Here is a 26,315-nt window from a genome sequence, read left to right on the forward strand (position 1 = left end):
TCTACAATTCTACATGCCAGAAAAGCCTACGCTACATTATGTGTGTATAACCCGAAACAACAAAATCCAACAACTTCGTCTCTTTACAAGAATTACTCTAACCATTCCCTTCCCTTATCTCTTCCCATTTCCTAATCTAAGAAAGAAAACCATTCTATTAAGGATATCATCCATGTCAGTTGGCAGAAATCCGTTGCTCCAGCATAGCCACAGGAAAATGAGTCAGAACTTTGTGGTTAGATTGAAATATCAGGCAGCATAACATCAAGCAAACTTCACGTCCAAGCTACCACCACACTGGGTTAGTACAATTTTTCATTTTGTGATCCTTCCATTGAAGTATGTCTTGACAATAAACACACACAAGAATGGATCAATTTTCATCATCTATTAAGGAGGCAAAGGAAAAAGGTTTGAACTTGTAGCCATCGCCATAGTAGAATTTATTTTGAAATTCTACCCAATGAAGACGCAGGGCATGAAGAAACGCACTCAGACTCTCCATCATGAGTAGTATAAAGGCAGTTGCAAAGGCAAAAACAACTAGCCCTATTATCCGAATGATGAGATTTTCATACCTGTTATAGTTATTGATAAGGAATGACATCAATGATTAGGATAAACTGATGACATGAAGAATAACAATGCAACAAATAAATGCAAACATTGAGAGTGGATAATTCTGGAGCCTAAACCATGGCCAAAAAAAAAAAAAAAGAAAGTAAACATGAGAGCGTGCTTTTAATTTCATGGGAATCTGAATTAATTTAACTTAAATTTCTTCACTATCTCCCTAGATGCATAAATATTTATGGTTAACAATGGAAGTTAGATGCATGGTATTTTCATAACACCTAGCCAGCAGAGTACATCAAAGGCCGTTCCAGTGGAATGTATATTTATGGGGAAAAAATCCAAAAGAGACAAAGAAAAGTGAAGCATTTCAATAAAGGACATGAAAACAGCCCAAGTAAAATATTGTACCATATAAAGGCTTATATATAAATCAAACTCACCCCCAAGCAAGAAGCAGGACTTTCTCATAAAAAACAGTAGAAAGTTCTGAGTGAGCCAAGCTGCGAAGTGATGACAAAAATTAATGAATGAGCAGCGACTGAAAACAGAAAATTAAAGAAAAAGCCGAAGCTGATTAAAACCTTAATGCCCAAAGTCGAAGATAAGATGCTGTATTTGAAACTGAGCCTAGAACAAACTCAATGGCGTGAATCATTTGGTGGACAAAGACCTCACTGAAATTGAATTCCTCCTGATGTTGCCCTGCTGAACCCGGTTCCACCTCAGTCTCCATCTCAGTTGTATTAAGCTTACCATAAGTTTGCCCTTGAAAAAATCTCTATAATAATTCAGGATAGAAGAAGATTAATTGCCTGACAAACTCAATGGCCATGTGTTATTAATAACTGGCTATGAAGGAAAGTATAGAACAAGTTGAAATATGGCAACACAAAAAAGTCAGCATAGCCTATAGAAGTAAGTTAGAACAAGCATATTTTAGTCCACAGAAAAAGATCCTGTAATGGATCTCAAGTTGAGTTGAAGTTCAACCACCTTCAGCGGATCAGAATCCTAATAGGGGAAGCTCAAACCCCGACATAATTTACACATATCAAGCTTTCAAGCAATAAAATAAGAGAACCCTGAAAGCAAAAGTGGCACCTCATCATAAAGCTTCTTTAGTATAAAAGGTTTTGGAAAGAGCATCCAAGGAACTGCAATTAGAGCAGAAAGTAACAAAACTACCTGCATAGAAGCCGTAACTCAGAAAAACGAGGAAATAGAACAATAATATATTTATGAAGCAACAATGAAAAAAAGAACCAGAATCATACTTGAAGTACCCCTTGGCCCCAGAATAACTGATTCTCACCAAGTTTCTCAAAAGGGCTTAAAAACATGTAAATCATTACATGATAGAGGTCCGCTTGTGAGCCAGTACACCACTTAACAACAATGAGAAGGGAAAGATACCCAAATAGACTGTTGAGGAAAATCATCTGTGGCACAAACTGGTACCTAGAAAGCAACATGAAGAGTAAGTTGAAAATTTTACTCAAAGGGCGGCAACAATAATAGCTACATCGAGTTAGAAGAGCAACACACCTTATATCTATTGAGTTACCAAAAAAACAAGCGTTGAAATAACTCAACATAATTCCTAAGTTCATATGCACCACACCAAGTAGAATGGACATCTTCATCTTGAGGGAGTTAAGGAAAGCCAATTCTGAACGACTTCCACGCCATCTGGGATCCACACCAAATGGGTATGTTTCTCGATATTTGACTAAACCAATGGTATGCGCATCCCTGATAAAATGTGGAGAATGAAGAAAAACCAAACAGCACAAAGTTAAGACCAGTTAAAAACAGCTTCCCAATCAAGTTCTGAAGCTGTAGAGAGCATTAACAGACAAGTGCATCTTTGCAAGGGACGGCAATAAATTATTCCTCATGGCATAATTTTTTCAACTTATAAATGAAACATCAATAATTTCAAATAAACAGAACAATAGTTTTCCTGTTAGAATTGATCCTATATAAGTATAACAAAAAATAGAAACAAATGTATGATAATATGTACAAACTTCAAACAGGGAGGAAAAGTCAAATAATATTTGCTTCAGTCTTCAAGGATAACTGGCATATGTCACGGTAACTCTTATAAGTTAGAATTGGTAATTGATGGTGTCAAACGAAATGATTATTCACATTGTCGTTCACAACTTAGCAGAAGGACGTGAATTGACATCAGAATTTTAGAAAATGTAAAATTCGGCATATCAAGGAGTTTATACCATAACTTGAATGTTTGAACATAGGACCTCAACCCAAATGACATACATTTCATCAACCTGGCTACAGAACATATTCGAGAATACCTTTGTACATAAAATGCATTAAAGAAGAGAAGGCAATCAACTCATGTTCACAGCAATACCCAACTCCGAAACGCAATAACCAAGTTATTGAAGAACTTTTTCTTTTTATAAATGGAATAGCTCTCAACAATAGTTTTAATAAAGAATGCACAAGTGTAATTCAAAGAAATAATAAAGACAGCATAAAATACCAAGTAATGCATCATGTATTTAGGAAATATAACAAATAAAAAATACTAGCACAAAAGTTATTGAAGACCTGCATGAATTATCTCGGCATTTGTAAGCCGACACTCCAAATATGTGAAAAGGAACACAGAAAAATTCATTGTAGATTAACCCACAGTAGATTGAAAATAATGACATTAAAAGAAGCACATAGCGCCCGCCAAATAGCATCTCCATAAAGCTTCCAAGTCTCTGGGAGAAATAAAATAAAACTATCAGGTGTCTAGTTCCGATGCCAACTTTCAAAGTGCAAGACAAAAGTAAGGCATAACCGGTTTATCTGTATGCAATTATGTGTTTCGCAGAAAATAAATAAAATTTTGTTTTCAATATATTAGAAATTACACTCTGATGCTAGTCTGCTCGTAGTAAGTGGACGTACTAGCTTGTTGAACATCACAATGATCTTATTAGACATTAGATGGAAAAAGAATGATGTTCAATTGATGTGTCACACCCATTATGCATTTGATATAATCTTTTCAATGTTTACTTTATTTGTGACAGTTACAATGAAATCACCTGAGCGCTGAGCTTTTTTTCACATGCTATAAGGACTAATGCTCCAAGCAATAGGCAAATTCCATGACCCCAGTCCCCAAACATCACCGCGAAAAGAAATGGAAATGTAATAACTGTGTAAACTGCAGGATTCGCTTCTTGATATCTTGCAACACTGCCATTAAAAATGTTCGTCAGGAGTATTTTCAGTTTTCCAATAAAGTTATACTTTGTCTTATTTGTAGTGCATCCATGTTGATCTGACGGTTTATTTATCAACTGGCATAGAAGCTATTCATGTATTTCCAATTCCACGAAAAGTAATTAACTTCACTGCGTCTTTAAAGCTTATATGCTACTCTTACAAACCATAATAAATATTGTGCTCACCCATATGCATCAACGATTTCCTGATATGGGCTTGTGAAATTGTTGGTCCTAAAATATGTAGGCGGAGATTCCAGTGCATCCATTGAATGAAAGATTATGCCAACTAGTGAATTGCTATCAAAAGTTGCACGTTGCAAAGCCTCCTGAATCTGGAATATCTTAAATGCAATCTCTTTAGTGATAAACTGATAATATAAATAACCGGTAATGCTAGAGAGACAAAAAAAACAACCAGTTTTATTTAGCATTCATTAGTTGCTGCTAAATCTTTTTGGTTACCAAACATTTCCGATAAATAACAAAGTGTCCCAATTATTAAAAAAAAAATTTAGTTGGGATCTACCTGTGCTGTTGCAGATATAGGGCACCATCCTTCCCCAACAAGACATTTTTTTGTGACATCAAAGTTTAGCATGTTCAATGTATCATAGACAGCTTTCTCTCTTCTTACCTAGGACAGGATGATGAGATTGAGAACCATTACTTGAGAATTATTATCAGAGATTAGTACACTTTTCTAGCTACAACAGACAGAACAAAAAAAATCTGAGACGATTATATTCACAAGTTAACTCTTACCATGTCCATCCATTTTTCAACATTATCTCCTACAGAAGCTAGAGCCTTATTCCGGTGCCTAGTCCCAGCATCCAAAGTAGCTTCTATGTCAGCAAGACGTGATGAAACCTATGACCACCAACTAAGCTTTTCAAATCATATTGTTTTCAATTTCCTATGTATAAGTCACAAATGACGACATAAATGATATAGAGCAGCAGAAACAATCTACTTGGCAAGGCACAGTTCATTTCAATATAATTCACATTTTCTCATGGTACTACTCAATACCAATGAATGATACTGCCAGAAAACAAAACTCAACAGCTTTATGTTACCGTATTCTGAAATCTTATTTAGTATATAAGGATCTTCTTAAGCTCATGTTTACCTCGTTAATTATCTGCCTCTGTTTACTTATATCTTCAGGGACAGGGTAACTATGTGCCCCAAACGCCTCACAAATTTTCAGAATCTTTGTTCTTGCTCGCTCCCCAGAGAAAAGCACCACAAATACTGCTTTCTCTATCTGGAAAGAAAATTTCAGAGGTCAGTCTTCATGCGGACAAAGAATCCATTGATCAGAAAATAAATGGAGGCATAAAATGGTACAATGATTACTTAAATACAGAATAAGAAAATTGTAGCCGAAAATAAATCATCATTAAAGTAATAAGAAGAAAGAAAACCATCTCATTTGAAATAGGATCCATGAGTTGGTCATCAGCTGGTTCCTGATTGAACAGCATGTTGCCTCTTGTAGCACGAAACAACATCCTTTCAAAGCTAAGAACTTTGGATTTACAAATTGTGCCGCTGATAAATCTTAAACCAGATTGATTTGTTGGCTCCATACTCGTTTCCTATTAAATATACAAATAATTGAAGCGCATTCCAAGATAAATAAAATTGAGGGGAAATAAAAGGTAATAGACTAGAGGATTCTAAACTTTTGAATGATGAAATTACGAAGGACCTGTTCAAACAAAAATGGTGTCTCAACATAATCTCCTTTTGAGTTAATATTCTCCTCTAGTTCTCTCTCTTCTGGAACAGCATGGCCATGATTTGAAAATAGAATAGCAGATGCCTGAAATTTACCCATAAAATTATATCATGGATACAGGGAAAAAAGTATATAGTAAGTATTTTATATCAAAGCAAATGGATTAAAATAAAATCAGAAACAATATTAGAATAAGTACAGCATTCTAGTATTTAATGCGAAGTTGTGATCAGAAAGAGCACTATTTGCTAACTAAATTCGAGCGGAGAATATTATTATAATGAAGATAAGAGGAAGCAGATGATCAACTCTAGTACTTTCAAAGAAACATGAGGTTATGAGAATATGTTCAATACTAATCACAAAACGAAATACCTTTTGCAATACAACTTTGAACTCCAAGAGTTCCATATATGATTGCTGAAGCTTCTCACTGTTAGAATTCATTTCAGTTAGCACATGTTCATGCTCAGCAAGTTGTATCTGTTTTCAGAGGAATCCAAGAGACTAAAAACGTCAGCTTCGAGTGTTAAAGTTTCCACATAAAATAGGAAAATGCAGATAACTGACTTAAATTACATCATGTCATTTCTAATTTCTTATCCTGCATCCTGAACATATTAACTTGAATGCAAGCCCTAGGGCACTCACTGACCATATCTGTTGGGGAAAAAGCAGTAAAATAAGAGAAGGACCTCTAAATCCTCTAAGTGAATATCTGGCTGCATTACTGGATCAGAAGATACTACACCAGCTTTACTGATTTGATCCTTGAAGAATCGTAGCTTTCTTGAAATTTCTGCACATCGCTTCACCTGTTAAATACAAATGGGAATTAATATTGATAAATAAATAAATATAGACAAGTAAAAGCATAACCCTGACTTTTGAAGATTGCTGATATCATATCCAATCCAAAAATAAACTAAAAGCGATAACTTTAATGTTTTTTCTATACACGAAGTTCGGTTTACGTAAATTCCAGAAACTTGAGGGAAAACATCTTTTAAAAAACTATTCCAAAGTTACAACAAGTTTTAAAATCAAATCTTGAGGATTTGGATAACAATAGTCTGATTGACATGAAACGATTAATGCTATTTGTCATATTCTTCCAACTAAGTGTATTTAGCAGGATCTCCAATAGGTTTAAATTCCAACTTCACCTCAAATATTGACAAACAAAAATAATACATTTTAAACTTCAATGCAGAAAAGACAACAAATATCGGGGTATAAAGAAACCAACAGGATTCCGGCTAATGAGAGCAGGGAAGATTACCTGGTTAACAAACGTTCTCTGAAAGGGACTTTTCTCAGCATTTAACTGTAGATGAAGAAAGTATGTTCATAAGAGCACAATTATTTTAGATCTTAGAAGAATTTTACAGCAGCAACGTCCAAACCAGGAATTCTGGGAAGGCCAAAAGCACTTCCAGAAGCCCATATATACATCAATGATTCATCAGAAAGTAGTAACTACTTAGGAGAGACCTCCTATAATTATAAACATTCTAAAGAAGTTATGAATGACGAATAATATAACAACAATGAATTGTGAACTGAACTACGCAATTGTTGACCAGCTCTTCAATAGTAAATAGATTCATCATGCAAAGAAATTTCACATAAACACTCAGAACGTTCGATCACAGTTTTCACTAACTGTGCATGTGACAAACAACAAGAGAAACACCATTTGCCATTACCAGATTCATTTCAACTGTGAAAATCAACAACATAGCAATCTTCAACCGTTCCTTGAGAGATACGTAAACAGTTTTTCAGTTTTCATACTGAACTCGAACAAAACGACGAACGAACTCCAAAAACAAACACGAAGAAATCATTCTTCCAAAAGTAAAGATAAAAAACGAGCGAAAAAAATCAAAATGACGGAAAATTTGTGTAAGTAAAAGAAAAAAACACGAAGCTGATCTATGAAAGAGTATTATGGAACGTACGTCTCGGAATTGGAGGAGGCCGAGTTGGCCGAGATAGGAGACGGCTCGGTGAGCGGACTCGGCGGGAATGATGAGTTGGACGAGCGTCATCTTCTCGGAGCGCATCAGATCCATCGGCGGGAGCCGTTCCATTTTCCCGGGAAACAAGCAGGGAGCGGAACTTCGCGTTTAGATCTGAGAAAAGAAAATGAAAAACTTCTCTTTGTTTATTTTTATTTTTATTTTTTACGTGCGAAGAGTGAGAGGTTTGGAGTGCGTGTTTTTTCCTTTTTTTTTTCTTTTCTTTTTTTAAGTTGGAGCCACAGGCATCGGAGTTGATGAAGATAATGCTTGCAGTTTTGCAACTGTCATTACAATACACACACGAACACGATGCAACGTGATGGAACGAACTTGGCGAAAAATAAAGAAATTCAGAGTTTAGTGTGGGAGAAATTACAAACAGAAAACATGGTTAGACACCAAAAAAAAACAGAAAACATGGTTACTCTCTATTTCAAGTTGAGACTTGAGTCCATCAACTTGGATGGAAATGGTTACTCTCTCTTTGTAACTTTGTATGTGTTTGGTGTTTTTCAATCCACTTAAAAAGAATTGATTTTTTATTAATTTATTAGATTCGAAATTATATAAATATATATATATACTAAAAATCAATCAATAAATAAGTTATAATGTATTTTCTGTATTTTTGTATAAGTATATATGTTAATTTTAGGATAAATTTTTGTGTCATGTGACTATGAAAAAATAAATCTCTTCAATTCTTTTTAATAATTTAGAGAATAAAGTATAATTTTTTATTATTAATTTTATAAATAAAACTAAAAAAATTATGAAAAAAAAGAGCCAGATAAAAGGACTACATTAGGTGAAGTAGTCCTTTTCTTGACAATGAACCTTAGATAATCTTACGTGAGCAGGATAAAAATACTACATTATATTACATTTAGGGAAAGTCTTGGGGCCAGCAGCTTTTTGAAAATTTGGCCAGCATTTAACCATCAAGAGAAAATTGAATGATCCTACACCATTAGATTTAATCTCACACCATTAAAAATACTCTTGATGGCTACTTGATGGTTAGAAAACACAAAAATTGTTGACCCCCTAACATTTCTCTTACATTTATTCTCAAGTTGCTTTGTATTGTCGTGTGAAGTGGAATTATTTTAAAATTTAGGCTAGCATTAGCTAAAGTTTGACATTAAAAGTTATATACAAAGTCTTAATAAAGTGTAATAAATCATATTTAATTTATCATTCATGGAATGATCCATTAAGATGGATTTAAAAAGGAGATTGAGATTGAATGACAAAAATTAAAAAAAATATTAAAAGATAAAAAATTGATTAATTTTTTATATTATATTTAATTTATTTAAAATATAATACCGTGTTTAGTTTTAAATAAATATAAATAGAAGCCCTAATTTATTTTTAAAGAGGAACAAAAATTAAAATTTAAAAAGTTAAAAGAAAATATATTTTAAAAAATTTATTAAATTTCAGTATCATATGTATTCATTTTTAAAAAGTATAAAAAAAAATTGAAATCTTGTATCCTAAAATTTAAATTTTAATTTCAATCTCTATCTATTAAATATAATGTTAAGTCCAAGTCCTCTAATCTCAGTTACAATTTCAATAGCTACAAAGAAACACAACCTAACAAGAATATAAGAGAAATTTGAAGTATAGTATTTTCTTGTATATAATATTTAATTTAAAAAGTATAGTGAGACAATGAGTTTAATGAACAATATGAACAATAGAGTTAAAAAAAATTAAATTCAGATGATAATTAATTAAAATAATTTTTAATAATTTTAAATTTAAAATTTAAAAAAATATAAGAATTTATAAATGATATAATTACGTATACAGTAACTTCTCTTCTTTGTGTGTGTTTCTGCCTTGTAGTGCTATCCTCTCGTACATTCTCTTCCACTCTCTCCGTCCTGACGCCGCAAAGAACACCACCCACCGCCATCCAGAACACCAGCCGACACCGCCCAACTGTCCACGAACCCCCGACGAATACACTTCCTTTGCGCACATTTCGTTCGTCATGCAACCCACCAACGCGCCATTATGTATGCAGATGGTCGTTTTAGTGAGTAATTGGATGGTTATTTTTTATCACAAACATCGGGTGTTCATTTCTATACTTAACTGGATGGTTATTTTTACTGTCAGGGGCAGAGCTAGATAAAATATTAGAGGGGGCAAAAATATTTACACAATAAAATAAGACTAAAATAAAAATTTAAAGGAGTTAAACTGAAATTTAAAGGAGTTAAAATGAAATTTACATATAATTTACATGTAAAAAATTAAAATTAGGGGGCCATTGTCCCCCTTTCCCACTATGTGGCTCCGCCATTGGTTACTGTTTATGTAGATGGTTGTTTTTTGGGGCTTAATGTGTTCTGTTAAAATAGCAATGGAAGAACAGGCCTTGCTGTGAGTTAGTATCCGTCCGGTAGCATGTCGACGACGGCTGGGGGTGGGTGCCGTAGCAGCAACGGGGGCGACCTGTTCAGCGGACACGAGTTCGACAGTCTGGGACGCTAGGGCGGTGGTGGCAGGATGCAACCTCCAAACTGGGTACCGACGCGGGAGATAGCGGCGAGCCAGGTACCAGGAACGCGCGACGGGAACGACGAATGACTTCCTCGACGCGGGCTACCGGCGGATGACACAGAGACTCGCGACGGTAAGGTGGCGTCCGTCCGAGCTGTTGGTTGCCGGCGATGAAGACAGACGCACGCGAGAGAGGGGGTGGACTAGGGTTGAAGCTGAAGGACGGTGATAGTGTCTCTGATGTCACGGAGGAAGGATGGTTAGTGAAGAACGTCGGGGTTGGCTGCCGGCTGGGGAGGAAGAAAGATTTGGGGGTGAAAATTGTTTGTAATTAAGGTTTGGATGGTTGTTTTTGTGAAATAACTGAATGAGGGTTTTTAGATTTAGGATAATTTATGGAGTGATATTCATTTTTACCCATATTGGGCTAAATAATCAGCCAATTGTTCACATTGTCAATATTCCTTATTGTCTCCCTATCGAGATTGTATTTAATTTGAAAAAAATAGTATTAGTCCTTTTAACCAATTTTATATTGTTGCTATTATATACATTTAATAAATAAAATATAATTTAATAAATATATATTAATTTATTCATATAATTCTTTCAAAAATGTCTTTATCATATATAATTTATAAAAAAATTATTTTATCAACTCTAAAAGTTAATCCTATAATCTTTTTAGTGCATGTTTGGGTGCCATTATTTTGTTAAAAAAAGATCTTTTTTCAATGAAAAAAGATCTTTTTTATTTTTTAACGTGTTTGGCAAACTTCTAGCAGTAAAAGTAAAAGCACTAGTAAAATAAAAAAAAAAGATATTTTTTGAGAAGCTGTAATTTACATCTTTTTTTAAAAGATCTTTTTTCCTTTAAAAAAAGATGTTTTTCATGTAATAAATAAACAAAAAAGTACTTTTATATTGTTATACCCAAACATAATTGATAGATAAAAATACCTTTTTACATGAGATATCCAAACATAAAATTACTTTTGCTTTTCAATAAGATCTTTTAAAAAAAGATAACTCAAAAAAAGATCTTTTCTTAGAATCTCACCCAAACAAGCCCTTAGTTATTGTATAATATAGTTATCATCTTAACTACTCTTAAATTTGTTATTAGAGACAAATACCAATTCGGTACTCGAAAGATTCAGGTCATGATAAACTAGTACCCAAAAGAGTTTATTCGCAAAATAGTTCCTCAATAATTTTTAAATTTGACAAAAAAGACCATTCGTCACTTGACTTTGTTTTCATTGACGGAAAAATATTGAGTTGGACAAAAAATTTGATAAAATTCCCAATTTACTCTTGGTTCTACTGTCACTCTTTCAAAAGATTGTTATATTCCTCCTCCTTCTTCTTCATATATAGAAATGGAGAACCATCATCATCTGTCACGCAACATCATTATCATCAGGCCAAACTCATCCATATTTTGGAAGAAAGACTAAAACTTTAGCAACTAAATGATAATCAAAATTTATGAATAAACCAATTTTCTTCTTTATAATAACTCACAAACATGTCAAGAACAACGAGGTGGGGAAGAAGAAAAACGAAAGCGGCAACAAGGTAACCAAAAAAGAAAAACGGCAATCAAATATAATCAAAACAAAGCACATTATTAAAGCAACAATAAAATAGATGAAAAAAACGAAAACAACGCTACAGATAAGCCTGACGAAACTCGCCCAACCTGCACTAGAACATCTCCTCCATCAACGAAAAAACCTCTACCTCTAAGAATACCACCACCACAACAAAGACGAGAAGAAGAATACAAATACAAATACCATATTCCAATCTAAGAGAATGTGATGCGACAAAAATAAAAAGAAATCTCAAGAGAAGCACGAAGATAGTGGCATAAGGGTGAGCATTGTTGCGATGCAGTGAAGATTTAGCAGTAACAGCTGCCATGGAAGAAGCTTAAGGCATTGCGATATTCTTCTTCAGCAATTTGGTTCTCATGGTCTCATAGAATCTCAATATTTCTTTTCTTTTCTAGATCTTTTTTTTTCATTTATTGTTTGTAAAAAAATCATTTTTTATTGTTGATAAAAAACAAGATGATAATGAAATTATGTAGTGAAAAATTAGAATGATGGTAGAATTAAAATAGGGTAAGAGATTGGTGACAGTGATAGTTGGGAGGAGGGGGTTGGTGGCAGTGGGAGTTGGGAGGAGGGGGTTGGTGATTAAGGGTAAATTAGAGATTTAACAAATTTGTTGGCCAACTCAACGTTTTTTGTCAATGAAAACGGAATCAAACGATAGATGATCACTTTTGTTAAATTTAAAAATTCTTCAAAGACTATTTTGTCAATAATATCTTTTATATACTATTTTGTCTGTATCTAAATCTTTTGAATACTGAATTGGTATTTATTTTTAGTTATTATTATCTATATTTAATTCATAAAAATATGAATTATTAGACTTATTTTGTATGTAATAATAATAATAATAATAATAATAATAATAATAATAATAATAATAATAGTCTTTGGGGGATTGGTTAAGACTTAAGAGAATAGGGGGAAATTTTGGTTATTTCCACGCAGCATTAGATGTTAGGAGTGTTCGCGGTGCGGTTTGGTTCGATTTTTTAGGAAAAAATCATCTGATCCGATCGTTTAATTAAACTGCGATTCGGTTTAGTTCGATTTTTTTGTCAAGGTCATTCGAACCAAACCAAACCAATTAAAATCGGTTTGGTTTGGTTCGGTTTGTTTGGTTTTTTCAATCAAATCAAAAAAAATTCTACCATACTATTATGCAAAGTCATAACATTGAAATTGACAAACTGAAATACACAATAGCTAACAAAGTCTTGATCTAATTAAATTTAACGACAACAGAATTCAAATATGACAATTAAAGAAGTTTAATAGTTCAACAGTCAATACAACTGAAAATAAAAATAAATTGTCATTAAACTGATAGCAAAGTTATGGTGTCTTCTCCAACAAAATAGCTAAACTTCTTAATGCAAACCAACCTGAAAAAAAAAACAGTTACATAATAAGAACAACAACAACAACAATAATAATTATAATAATAATAATAATATAAGGAGAACAATTCCTACCATAACAAGATGTACTCAATCAGACTCAACACCAGAATCTTCTTCATTGGGATCACGTATGGGTGCAACTTCTACAAAATATATAAAACAAGAAACAATCATAACAAATAATATATATTAATAAAAACTAGATTAAAATAAAGAAAATTATAAGTAGAAACTTAACTATACCTAATTCCAACTTCTCCAATTCCTCGATGAGTTCCTCAAGGACAAGTTTTGGAGAGTTTCGAAGCCAATTTTGTGTACAAATTAACGCTTTAGCTGTCATCGGAGTTAGAGAACTCCTATAATTATTCAACACCCTTCCTCCAGTACTAAATGCGAATTCTGAAGCAACTGTGGAAACTGGCATGGCTAAGACGTCTCTTGCAATCTGCCCAAGAATTGGATATTTAGTGGAATTCACTTTCCACCAATTTAGAATATCGAATTGCACGCCACTCTTCTCTAATGCCTCCATAAGATATAACTCCACCTCATTCTTGTTAACACTCTCATTGAATTGCATTTCCTTCTCAAATTCCATAGCAAAAGAAGTTTCATGTGCCTCAAGCTCTTGTGTGCTAATTCCAGGAGGATCTTGTCAAGTAGATCTTTGATAGTTACCACCAAACAGCCTATAGCTATCAAACACCTTGAAAAGCGTCTCCTTTACCTTTGAAGTTAAGAATTCAGCATCTTCTTTTTCATACAACTTTTCAAAACTCCACTTAATCAATTGAAGCTTATACCTAGGATCAAGAACAACTGCAATGAAAATTATCATGTTTGTGTTCTTTATATTTCCCCAATACTTATCATACTTGAACTTCATTTTCTCAGCCATGCCTGAAAGTACCGTATCTAAGCTTCCCATCAAATGCTTAAGTGTAGACAATATTTTACAAAAGTCATTAAAGTGTTGAAAAGATATCATAAACGTTGAACCGGAAACTTTGTTAGTAACCTCATAAAATATTTTTAAAAACTTGACAAAATGTCTTGCATTCACCCAATCCTCAGACCTAGGAATCCCACCAGACATCATAGCATATTCAGAATCTCTCTTCCCCAATCGTTTAAATGCCTTTTGAAACTTCAAAGCACTTTCAAGCATTAAAAAGGTAGAGTTCCACCTAGTAGGAACATCTAAATGGACAGTGCCTTTTTCCAGAATTCTAGCTTCCTTAATCATAGTTTTAAACCTCTCAGTACGACCCGGTGATGCACGCACAGGCCGAACTGCATTTCTAATCTTTAAAATTGACTCATGTATTTCTCTCAACCCATCATTAACTACAAGATTTAAAATATGAGCACAACATCTAACATGTAAAAACTCTCCCCTTAATGGATGTGAGTTCTAATCCTCCATTCTATTTTTTCAAGTAAGGAAGTGCAACATCATTTGAACTAGCATTATCAACAGTGATAGAAAAAACCCGGGATATCCCCCAGCTCAACAAGCATCTCTCAATCTTCCTACCAATTGTTTCCCCCTTGTGATTCTTAATAGCACAAAAATTCAAGATTCTTTTTTGCAGTTTCCAATTAGCATCAATATAATGAGCAGTAAGACAAAGATAGCTCAAGTTTTGCACAGCTGACCAACAATCAGTTGTCAAACAAACATTTTGATTTGATTGAGAGAAAATAGACTTCAACTTAATTTTTTCATTCAAATAAAGCTTCCAACAATCCCTAGCAACTGTGAGCCTTCCAGGAATTGGAAACTTGGGTTGCAAACTACTCGTATAATAACGAAAACCCTCCCCCTCAACATGTGAAAAAGTCAATTCATCCACAATAATCATTCTAGCAACAAATAAACAAATCAACTGCAAGTAGCAACAAATCAACACTAATGAATAGAATTACCAGTAAACAGCAAATGGTAAACATTACCTGAATCGGTGGCTCGGGCTCCATATTGACTTGGGAGGAAGGCTGAGTGGGAGACTGGGAGGTGCTGCTGTGCTGGATTGAACTGATGGGTTAGGGTGGTGGCATCTCAATGGCGACGGCGTGGTGCTGTGCTGCCGTGTCGAGTCAGTCGGTGGTGGCGTGTTGCTGGCCTTCTGGGTCAATGGGTGGCGTGCTGGCCTGATGTACGACAGGCCGACGGCTTCGTGTTGGACTGTTGGGATCTCTGCTCTGTCCGTGTATCTGCGAAGAGGAAGGCTTCGTGTTGGCATGATGTGCGACAGGCCAAAGGCTTCGCGGTGGTGGGTGGTGTAGGAAGGTGTGGCTGGGTGCGCAGGTGTGGAGATTTGGAGAAGAGAGAGCGATGAGTACTGAGCTAGGTTAGGGATTGGGGATTTGGGGGTTAGGGTCAGACGCTCACACTCGCGCAATTTTGTTTGGGAGTGGGTGTCTGGGGGTGGGGTTAGTAATGTTTAGAGTTTTTTTCTTAACCGGTTCAGTTCGGTTCGATAAGGGTTTTCAAAGTCAAAACCAAAAACCAAACCGAACCGCACAGAAAACAGCAAAATAAGTTTTTTTCGGTCTTTTGGTTTTCGATTTTTTCGGCTCGGTTCGTCGGTTTAGTTTGGTCCGGATCGGTTTTGAACACCCCTATTAGATGCGACCGTGGAGTACTCTTGTACACAACCACAACAATACATTGAAGCGATAATGTCGCTGAGGGCTTTTTTTATTTAAAGAAATAAAAGAAATACATTAATTATCAGAATACACAAGGATAGAAAGAAAGACAAAAATGCGCAAGGCCACTTCAGGAAAAACATCCGCAAAATGAGTTAAACCTTCATTTTAGGAGGAGCATCAGCGAATTGGATCTGACATGGCAGAACCACTTCTACCTCGGCAATAGCGAAATGGACATGAATAGCCAATTAGTGACTGGTGCCCACAAAATATGCACATCAGGTGAGGCAGACACGAAATAGTGTCCAACTCATTAGTACTACAAACGAAATGATACAATTAAGGTGTACCGCATGCGAAATTGGTTCCGAGTTTCGCTATATAAACGCTTGTGGCTACCAGTGTGTTACCATAGAACTATTCTCCTGCAATCTCTTCCAATTCCAAAATCTCTCTTCCACCTCTTTACTTTCTTTCTCTCTTAAATATCGTGGTTGCCAGTTTTGCGGTGTCTATAGCTTCTGAAAACATCTATGTCATCATATATTCAAATGTAAAAATTTTTCATACAGCAAAAAGTATTATATTTGTTTGTGATGATCCACTTTGGATAATGATTCTGCCACAAACATCGTTGTAAGAACTAAAAAAATTGATTCTCGTGAATACTGGTATGGTTGGAAAAAAAATCACGAAGTTGACTTACAGGATGCCAGTTGCAGTAGCCAACTCGTTTGCATATTAGAAAATGCAGATTAAATCTGACCAACATGTTTCGATGATGTTTTCTTATGATCGTAGCATTGGAAGCATATATTCGTTGAAACTTGGTGTGAATCTTCAAGATATTGGTGGAAGCTCATCTAGTTCTAATAATGTGGAGCATGTTGGAAATTTGGGATCGGCAGAATTCGTTCCCTTTCAGGATATTGGTAGGGGTCGTAGTCCCACCTTTAAAGCGTTTGTGACGCCAGAATAAAATATAGAAAATCGGCATGCAAGTCCCTCCTTTTCCAACCTCATTGCATTCCCAAAAGGTCATGTTGATGGCTTGGCAGACACATCTGATGAAGATGACATCAAAGATTTTAGCGGTGACAAAGCAGAAGTTGTTCACGAAACCTAACCGCTTTATCGCGAGACAGTTCTTCCATTTTGTGCTGAATCGGGAGGTGGGGTGGGGGTGGTGTATTTAGCAGCCGTCAGCATACTATCTATCTTTAAATCTTGGAACTTGAACTCGACTATCACAGAAGACAAACCAAGTAACTATGCTTTGTCAGGTGAGATGGAGCTTGAGATTGGGTTGAAGTTTTTCAATAGAGAAACAACGATGCTTGCTGTCAAAAACTACAACATCCTGATCGTCTTAGATAAGGCTCAAGTTTCTGCCGCCTAATTTCCATGCTTGGATACGCCAGATCCGACATGAAAATATCAACAAATCTGCCATACGGAGTAAGAACACGGGTGGGCTACAATTAAAAAAAAAAGATGAATAATATAATTGAAAATACTCTAACCAAGATTAAATAACAACAAAATTAGTTCTAACAAGAATACTAATAATGTAATTCACTAAACATAATCACTGAAACTAACCTTCTAAAGCAAATGTGCGGCAATATGAATTTCATCCAACCGATTAAGAGTTTCTTCCATGTTACTTCCACCGCCACTCATTTTTTTTCTAACCCATAATACAAAATTTTAAACCCACAGCACAATGTTTGACTTAGTCCCCTCCCCCTTCTCCCTTTTTATATTTGTCCCAAACCCCTTCACCTTTATCCATGATCACCCAGCTCAACCAGTGCATGCTCGTACGAGGACTAGTGCTCATTGGAATTTGCAACTTTGACTGACGGGTCGCCATTTCATGGTCGTCATACATGAGTTCCCCAATTCGTGTGCGCCGCCAATGAGTTGCTCCATTTCGCTGCTGCTGCATCTGAAATGGGCCACTTCGCAAGCGCCATCCACGACTTTCTCTAATTCGTGGTCGCCAGCAATGGATTGGATGGTCAATCTTTCAGTCTGCCATCACAGACGCAATTTGCGAGCGCTCCCCCTAAAATGAAGGCTTAATCCATTTCGCGGGTGCTTTTCTTGAAATGACCCTACGCATTTTGTTTGTTTTTATATTCCTGCATATTAAAGAAATTAATGTATTTTTTATTTAAATAAAAAAACCTGCCGTAGGAGCTGCACCACGCATGGGATGGAAAAAGCTTTACCACCAACAACGCCAACTCGAGTCCTTTATTTAAGATTTTCATCTACTTATTGGTTAACTTAAATTTGGTCAATAACTTAAAATCCAGAATTGTTATATTAAGTTATTATCTGCTTGGTTGTTCATTACTTAGTTTTATACTACCTAGATTTGGCCAATAACTTAAAATCCAGAATTGTTAATTTGATTATTGTTTGCCGTTAATACAAATACTAATATTGACATGGGACACAATATTAAACATGCAGACACATAAATTATAAAAAGAAGGGTTAAGGATGATTTTGATCTCTATAGTTTAGGTCGAAAATTTTTCATCCCTAACCCTTTTTTGCATACAAAATCGTCCCTAAAATTCAACGTAGTTTTAAAATCGTCCTTTTGGACAAATTAATTTTTTAAATGAAAAAAATACCCCCTTTTCTCTTCTCACCACTGCCACTTCCACACACTACCACTCCATCACCATCTCCATCACTCCACCCACTGCCATCCCATCACCATCTGTTCATGAATTTAACAAAAAAAAAAAACAATCTTCAACAACAATATCAAATAAATCAAAATCAAATCAAAATAACAGTTCATCACTAAAACTATCATCATTAACAAAAAAAAATCATCATCATCATCGTCAAGACTCATAACCAAGAACAAAACTCATAACTAAAATTCTTCTTCATCCATTAACAAAACTCATATCCAATTATAATAATCAGAAATCTTCAAATTCATCTTCAATTACAAGAACTAAAAATCCATAAGTCTAATTACCAAGAACAGTCAACAAAACTCAAATGAATTGCTTGTGATCCCCCTTCGATAGAGCTAAAGGTTCTAATCCCTCTGAAACTCTTGTTGCATTTGGATTTGGATCTGTAAAGTGAACGGTTATACATATATTTTAAGAAAAAATTATAATAAAATCAGAAGAAAGGAGAAAACAAAGATAAAATTATTTTTTTTTCAATTTTTGTTTGTACCTGACATTCCTGAATGTTACGCATTTTCTTGGTGGCTGATTTTGAAGGTGTTGTTTGATTGTGAGAGGAAGAGACACTACTGGAGGACGCAAGGAACATGACCACTACCACCACCTCCCCGACGACGATGAGGAACACGAGAGCCAGGGCCAGACGTGTCGCGGTGAGGTGAGGCGAGGGCGAGTCGCAGGGTGTTGGGCCACCGTGGGGAGCTCTCGACCACCGGAGAGATTTTGGAGAGAAATTAAGTGAGATAACATAAGATGAGAAGACACCATATCCAACTCAAAACCTTAAGGTGTTAAGTTAATGGGTCTCTCATCTTATAAACTCCTCACTCTTCCTTACTTTTTTTAATGTGGGACTAACTTTATGCACTCCTCACACTTGCAACATCAACAATCTCCTCCTTAAGTGTGAGTCTCCACATCAAGTATCAACTCCCCTTTTTCTAGCTCTTTCGCCACGAGTATTCGTCCATCATACCGCCGCAAAACACCGCGAGACACGCCGCCCGGACCACCTTTCCCGGGAAGACTTTCGATGCTTCACCTTGAATACTCCTTAAAACAACCAGATCGATTAACCATCGACTCTGATACCACTTTGTTGGGCCAACCGTGGAGAGCTCTCGACCACCGGGGAGATTTTGGGGAGGAATCAAATGAGATAACATAAGATGAGAAGACACCACATCCAACTCAAAACCTTAAGGTAGTAAGTTAATGAGTCTCTCATCATATAAACTCCTCACTCTTCCTTGCTTTCTTTGATGTGGGACTAACTTTATACACTCCTCACACTTGTAACATTAACACAGGGAACCTAGGGCACGAGTCGCGGCAAGCTTAGGGCCAAGTCGCAACGCTGCGAGGGCGAGGGCCAAGCGACGACGAGCTTCCTTCTCTCCGCTTCTCGGGTTAAGTACGATTTTGGTTCTTAAGGTATAGGTCAAAAAATTTTTTCGTCCCCAATTTTTTTTTTTTTTGCATACAAAATCGTCCCTAAGATTTAAAACCAAATTTTAAAATCATCTTTTTTACTTAAATATTAAATTTTTTGACTAAAATATCTATAACAAAAAAATTATAAAATAAAAAAAAATAAGAGAAAGATAGTGTTTCTACTCCTGCGAAGAGAGAAAGAAAGAAGAAGAAGGGGGAAGGGAAGAAGAGGAAAAAAGTGTCCATGATCCACCTCTGCCTCCGCTTTCGCCGCCACCTCTGTACGATTTTGGTCCCTAAGGTAAGAACGATATTAAAACCAAGTTAAACCTTAGGGATGCTTTTGTATGCAAAAAAAGGTTCGGGACGAAAAAAGTTTTTGGCCTATATCTTAGAGACCAAAATCGTTCTTACCCCCTGCTTCTCTATCTGAATTTTTGCTTCTGTCTCTAAGTTTCTGCTTCTCTCTTTTTGTGATGGAGATAATGATATTGAACTGAGGATATAATTGTCTGAGAGACGATTTTAAAACTACATTGAACCTTAAGGACGATTTTGTATGCAAAAAAAAAGGTTATGGATGAAAAAAAATTTTCGACCTAAACCGTAGGGATCAAAATCGTACTTAACCCTGAAAAGAATAATGCTACATATTCAAGTTTGTTTATGAACCAAGTCCAACCAAATTAAATAATAAGACTAAAAATAATACTAGTTATAACTGATTTTTATTATGTTAGACTAACTTGATTAACAAAAAAAACTTGAATGTGTAACATTAATCTTATAAAAAATACCCCTAACGTTTAATTGTATTCAATTTTGTTCTTAATATTTTCAGTTTGTATCAAAATTATCCCTAAATATTAATTTCATCTGAAATGTTGGATATAAAATTGAAAACATTTAAAGATCATTTTAAAACAAATAAAAAACGTTAAAGAACAAAACTAAATAAATCAAAAATATTAGAAATAAAATTAAATAAAATTAAATATTATGAATATTTTTAAAAAAAATTACAAACCTTAAAAATAAAAAATATACTTTACTCTAAAATCTTATAAAATACGAAACACAACATATATAAAACACAAAATATTTTTTAAATAAATTATAATAATATTTTTATATTTTATTAATATTAAAATATAAATATTTTTAACTATTTTTTATATTTTTTAATTATATAAAATATTTAAGATATTTTTATTTTAATAATTAATAATATATATTATTTTTAATCTCATTTCAAAAATTATAAAATTGAACACACTAACACATAATACATATAATGAATGCGTAGTAAAATGGAAAATAAATCCTCTCAATTTTTTAAATTTCTTTTAATAATTGAAAAAATAAAATATAATTTCTCACTATTAATTTTATAAATAAAACTACAAATAAATATAAAAATAAAAATAATAAAAAATTAAATCACACTTAATACTTAAAAAATTTTTTTTAACAATTAAAAGAATCCATTTCATGGGTTTTATATTATTTATGTTAAAATAAAAAAAATATTTGGACCACATTTTTTAAGGGAATTAAAAAGTAAATAAATTGATAAATAATAATAATTTAATCATCTTTAATTTTTGTAACTTTATTAGAGGGACTTGATGTTAAGAAAGAAAAGGACGCCGGTTTATCAGCGAAAATTTTACAGGGCAAGTTAAAAATCCCCTAGCATTTCTCGATATATAAGGTGAAATACGGGAGAAAATAATTGTAAGAAAAAAAGACCGCGAGGCTGAACATTGCCAGTTGCCACTGGAACAACGTTATTTAACAACGGATTAACAAAGAAAACGAACTTTCTTGCATTCATCACTGTTCAGCAAAATACATTCAAAAGCTAATCTCAAATCTGAGAAACCTCATTAGAATTAACAACCATGTCCAAGGAAAATGAGATAAACATCACGGGCAACCATGCCTCCCAAGACACACCCCTAAGCTCCCACCCCGTCAACGTCAAGTAGCTCTTAGGCATCAGCAAACCTGTGAGTTAAATTTAAGTACAAAAGTCAGCTCCCAGCTAACAATGTGGAAATTGAAAAAGCAATTGACACCGCCGTGTACACGTTAAGAAACATAGATGATGAAAATCTTACCCAAGCTCAGAGAGCTTAAGGTGTGCCTCAGCGTAATCAGCAAAGAATGCATCTTCATCCTGAAATCCGTCAAATGAGAAAATAGTGGTTACATACTACTCAATAGTACCCAATCATCGTATGGTCAGATAATTTCAAGTTAATGTGATGCAAATGAATGCCTCAATATACATACCGCAGCATATTTCTCAACAAGAGGGCGGAATACAGGGTCACTCAAGAGTGCCTTATCACTTGGCAACTGAAGGAGTCCTTCCTTCTCACCACTCAAAAGCTCCCTGCAAAATGATCATGACATTAATAACAAATTTTGTTGAAGAAACCAACAGAAAGAGCATCATCAAAGATAATCCACACTCACTTGAAGTAAGAGTTGTCAAAGATGAGGGGATTGCTTGTCCAAGGACCTTCAAAGCCAGAACGCTCCTTGTGTGCAGCTCCCTACAATAATATTTGGCCAAACCAGTTAATAGCAGTACGAAAATTTCCTTTCTCACAATCACATGAAACTAATAATCTAATGTGACTAAAAATACATAAAATCCAAGGGAGGAGGAAAAATACATACAAGAGTGTGACCACCAGACAGGGCAACAATGTCCTGATCACTTAGTCCCATAGCCTTGCCAAACACGTCCCTCAAGTGGTCGGATCCTGCACCACAGAAAAAAATCAAACAACTTAGATAAAACACTAAGAAAATCTTATAATCAATTACGAAACATTACAAGTCTAAGATACGTACCCTTAGTTGCATCGGGCAAGCGACCCTCGGGTGGTGGCTCGGGCTTGTCCTGATTTTAAAGCAATAATATTAATTACCACAGTCAACAGAATTTCCAAATTGAAAGAAAAACAAACGCATACCAAATTGTTCCTTCAAAACATCAAATAAAATCTAAGTAACAGATTTCTTTTCCAGAAAAACAAATAGGGGAAAACGAACCTTACCAAATAATTTCAACAAACACACAACAATTTATCGGCAAAACAAAATATATTAAAAGGTAAATTTAACCAGAGAGCAGTAACAGTAGATAATTCCACCATCATATTGATATTGCTATGATGATTAAAATCATGACAAATAATACAATGATCATTTTAAACTAAAATATATTTTTAAATAAAAAAGAGAATGAAAAAAAGGTATAAAGGAATACACAAGGTAGAATACCTCTCTTCCAGGGTGGAATGGAATTTCAGGTCCACCAGTGATCTCAACAGCAACTACACCGGCCAACTGGTAAAAGTCAGCGTAGGACAACGTAGGGAATTGCTCCTTGATCGGCTCCAAAAGCCTCACAGCGATGTCGAGTCCAGCGTTGGCGCCATGAGCAAGCTCGGATGGATGCTTAATGGTTCCGAATGGACCTCCACTCTTTGTAGCCACATCAAAAGTTCCAGCAGAGTGCCATGCTAAACGGAGCATCAAAGGAGCACATCGCTTCTCAGCAATGAAGCCTCTGAGCTTCTTCCTCGCCTTCTCAACGGCCTTCTGGTAATCAGCACTAACGGTTGGGTAAGATTTCCCCATGGCTTGACGTTCTTGAAATCGGACGAGTGAGAGCGAAAAAAAGGAGCGGTTTAACCTAAAGACACGAGGAGAGCACAAGCCAACAGTGGAGTGTGGAGTGTGCGTGGTGAAGATACATATAAAAGGTTTGGGAAGAACAGAAAGTTCTAGTAGCTAATTTTGGACGGTTAGATGGGTTATGATCTAACGGTGAGTGATGATTTTGGAAATCAACGGTTGCAATGGGTTCCGCACGTGTATTTCTCACTTTGGGTCGCGGGGGTAGGTGTGGCATCATAATGTCACTGACCAATTAGATACAAGAGAAATGGAAATTAAATTGAAATTAAGAAGAGATTGAAAATTTGGAAAGGGTGCATTTATTTGATCCTCTTAATTCTTTAAAAAAATTGAAAGTGTAAGGTGTGATCTCTAATTTTTTATTATTCTCACTTTTATATTTATTTTTAATTACATTTATAAAATTAATGGTGAGAGATCACACTTTACTTTCTCAATTGTTAAAAAAATTTAAGAGGATCCATTTTCTATTTTAAATTACTGGACGGAGATTTAGATATCGAAATTCAATATTATGTTTGTTAGCTTAAACATTAGTACCAAAATTTCAGTCTCTATTCCAAAATTTCAGTATTTCAATACTTTTAAAAAGTAGAAATACAAAAAATTGAAAATTTGGATCACAAACTGAAATTTTAACAAATAATTTTTTTCAAAATACCCTTATCCAAATTTTCACATTTCTGATTTTAGCCACACACAACGCAAATAATCCAAAAAATTTCTTCCTTATTTGTTGTTCTTTTTTTTTCTTTGTTGCTCAAAGAACGACTGACAGTATCGTCATTGCGCGCTACGCCAGTTGGCCCCCTCTTCCTTTTTGAATTCTTTCTTTTCCTCTTTTCCAAATTCTGTTTTTTATTTCTATGAGTGTTTCTCATGTGACTCATGAATCGCCGTCCAAAAGGCCTGGGTTTGAGGTTTGGAGGCGTTGAGGGGAAGGTTTTAAGAAAATGGAGAGGGATTCTGGTTGTTGGACGTCAATAACAGCTAGAGACTTGCATTGTTACAGCGATAGCTTGTGATTGTGGGATTACAAAAGAGATGAAGAGGAGTGTGAGAGCATGCACTTATTTCTTCTATTGTGGTTGCTATTACAGGTGTGTGGATTGATTTCATTATTTGAGGAGTTGGAGCTTGTTGTGATGGTGTTGAAGAAGAAGAGGGGTTAGATGGGTTTAATTAATAAGAGTATTTATTTCGGGGGTTATTTAAAACGGTAATTTGGACTTAAACGTGAAGTTCAGGTTTCTTCTGAAGCAGCATCCGATTTATGCTGGTGCTGAGTTGTCACCGTCCGAGTTCCTCGTGAGGAGGTGAAGATGGTACTTACAAGAAACTCCGACAAGAACGGTAAGCAGGTTTGTAATAGATTGGAACTTGAATATACGTGAGGGTATTAGTGTATTTACAGTAGAATAGATAACTACCTTTTAGAGTAGTTTCATATTTGAGGGTGAATAATTGTTTCCTTTTCTTGGAAAAATTGTTGAGATTTTCTTTCTAGATAAATAGAAAATATTTTAGGAGTCCGTTACTTATTTAGATAAGTGAGATTGAACTCATGTTGTTGTGTCTGTCCTATATAAGGTCAGGTAGAAATAGATTAGAATGATATCTATAGGTTGAGCTTATTCATTTTGAGTCTGGTTAAATTGTAGGTATATGAATAGTATGCAAGAGACTTCGACAAGGACCGTGAGCAAGTTTGTAGTAAATTGAGACTTGGATATACCTGAGGATATCAGTGTATTTACGGTCGAATATATAACCATCTTTTAGAGTAATTTCACATTTGAGGGTGAATAACCGTTTTCTTTTACCGGGAAGTTGTTGAGATCTTCTTTCTACATAAATAAAAAATATCTTAGAAGTTGATTACTTATTTAAATAAGTGAGACTGAACTCATATTACTGTGTCCAACTTATATAAACAGTATTTAAGTAATTTTATTTATTTTAATCTTTATATTTATTTAAAAATAAACAGAATACTAATATATAATTCAATCTTATATTTATAATATAAAAATTTAACTTAATTTTTATTTCTCAGTCTTTGTTTTTTTTTTAATGATAAAAAAATTATGATAAAAATTAGATAAGTTGGTGTTTCATAATTAGATTTTGTGACATTAAAAATAACAAACTTAAAGGGATAATTTAGTGACAAAACTACCCTCGTTGACGGGTAAGTACATGAACGGGATTGTGACGCGCTTTGTTTTTATAACTAGGAGATTTGTTTCATATAATATTGAATTATTGAAATTGATATTGACATTGATTATTGATGTTTATACTTCGGTGTTCATTGCAATTTTCGAAAGAGTTTAGACCATAATAAAAGTATATATTATTCACGTATTTTATTTGTAGCAGTATGTAATGACGTATGATTTTATTTTTATGATATTAAAAGAAGACACACAACACACTGCCATTGGATGGAGGACGACTGAACTCTGAAGTATGCCGAGGGGGTATTCATGTAATTTGGCCTGAGAAATCGAAAAGGAAAAGGGGCATGGATAATGGAACGTTTTTGGGAAGAAAAAATAAGCGCCCACAGTGTGAACGCATTTTGGCTTGCGAAGATTCCACTGGGGA

At 34.7% G+C, this 26,315-nt stretch overlaps 2 protein-coding genes across 2 annotated transcripts; both read right to left on the minus strand.

Moving 5' to 3' along the window:
* Window positions 1-373: 373 nt before the first annotated feature.
* LOC130965284 (V-type proton ATPase subunit a1-like) lies at window positions 374-9,933 on the minus strand. Its single transcript, XM_057890032.1, has 19 exons — window positions 9,899-9,933; window positions 7,548-7,668; window positions 6,866-6,910; window positions 6,279-6,398; window positions 5,959-6,066; window positions 5,554-5,667; window positions 5,267-5,440; window positions 4,969-5,106; window positions 4,599-4,706; window positions 4,363-4,470; window positions 4,020-4,168; window positions 3,651-3,804; window positions 3,160-3,320; window positions 2,122-2,328; window positions 1,851-2,034; window positions 1,678-1,761; window positions 1,158-1,354; window positions 1,017-1,076; window positions 374-578 (listed from the first exon to the last, which is right to left on the minus strand). The coding sequence occupies exons 1-19, from the start codon at window positions 9,931-9,933 to the stop codon at window positions 374-376; spliced, it is 2,472 nt and encodes an 823-aa protein (XP_057746015.1).
* An 11,857-nt stretch (window positions 9,934-21,790) lies between these two features.
* Window positions 21,791-23,748, minus strand: LOC130969255 (L-ascorbate peroxidase, cytosolic). Its single transcript, XM_057894902.1, has 7 exons — window positions 23,286-23,748; window positions 22,854-22,902; window positions 22,677-22,762; window positions 22,470-22,549; window positions 22,284-22,386; window positions 22,109-22,167; window positions 21,791-21,995 (listed from the first exon to the last, which is right to left on the minus strand). Exons 1-7 carry the CDS (start codon window positions 23,643-23,645, stop codon window positions 21,980-21,982), a joined length of 753 nt encoding a protein of 250 aa, XP_057750885.1. The 5' UTR covers window positions 23,646-23,748; the 3' UTR covers window positions 21,791-21,979.
* Between the last annotated feature and the right edge of the window lie 2,567 nt (window positions 23,749-26,315).

The sequence above is a fragment of the Arachis stenosperma genome, chromosome 3 (assembly GCF_014773155.1).
Source record: "Arachis stenosperma cultivar V10309 chromosome 3, arast.V10309.gnm1.PFL2, whole genome shotgun sequence".
Taxonomy (NCBI): Eukaryota; Viridiplantae; Streptophyta; class Magnoliopsida; order Fabales; family Fabaceae; genus Arachis; species Arachis stenosperma.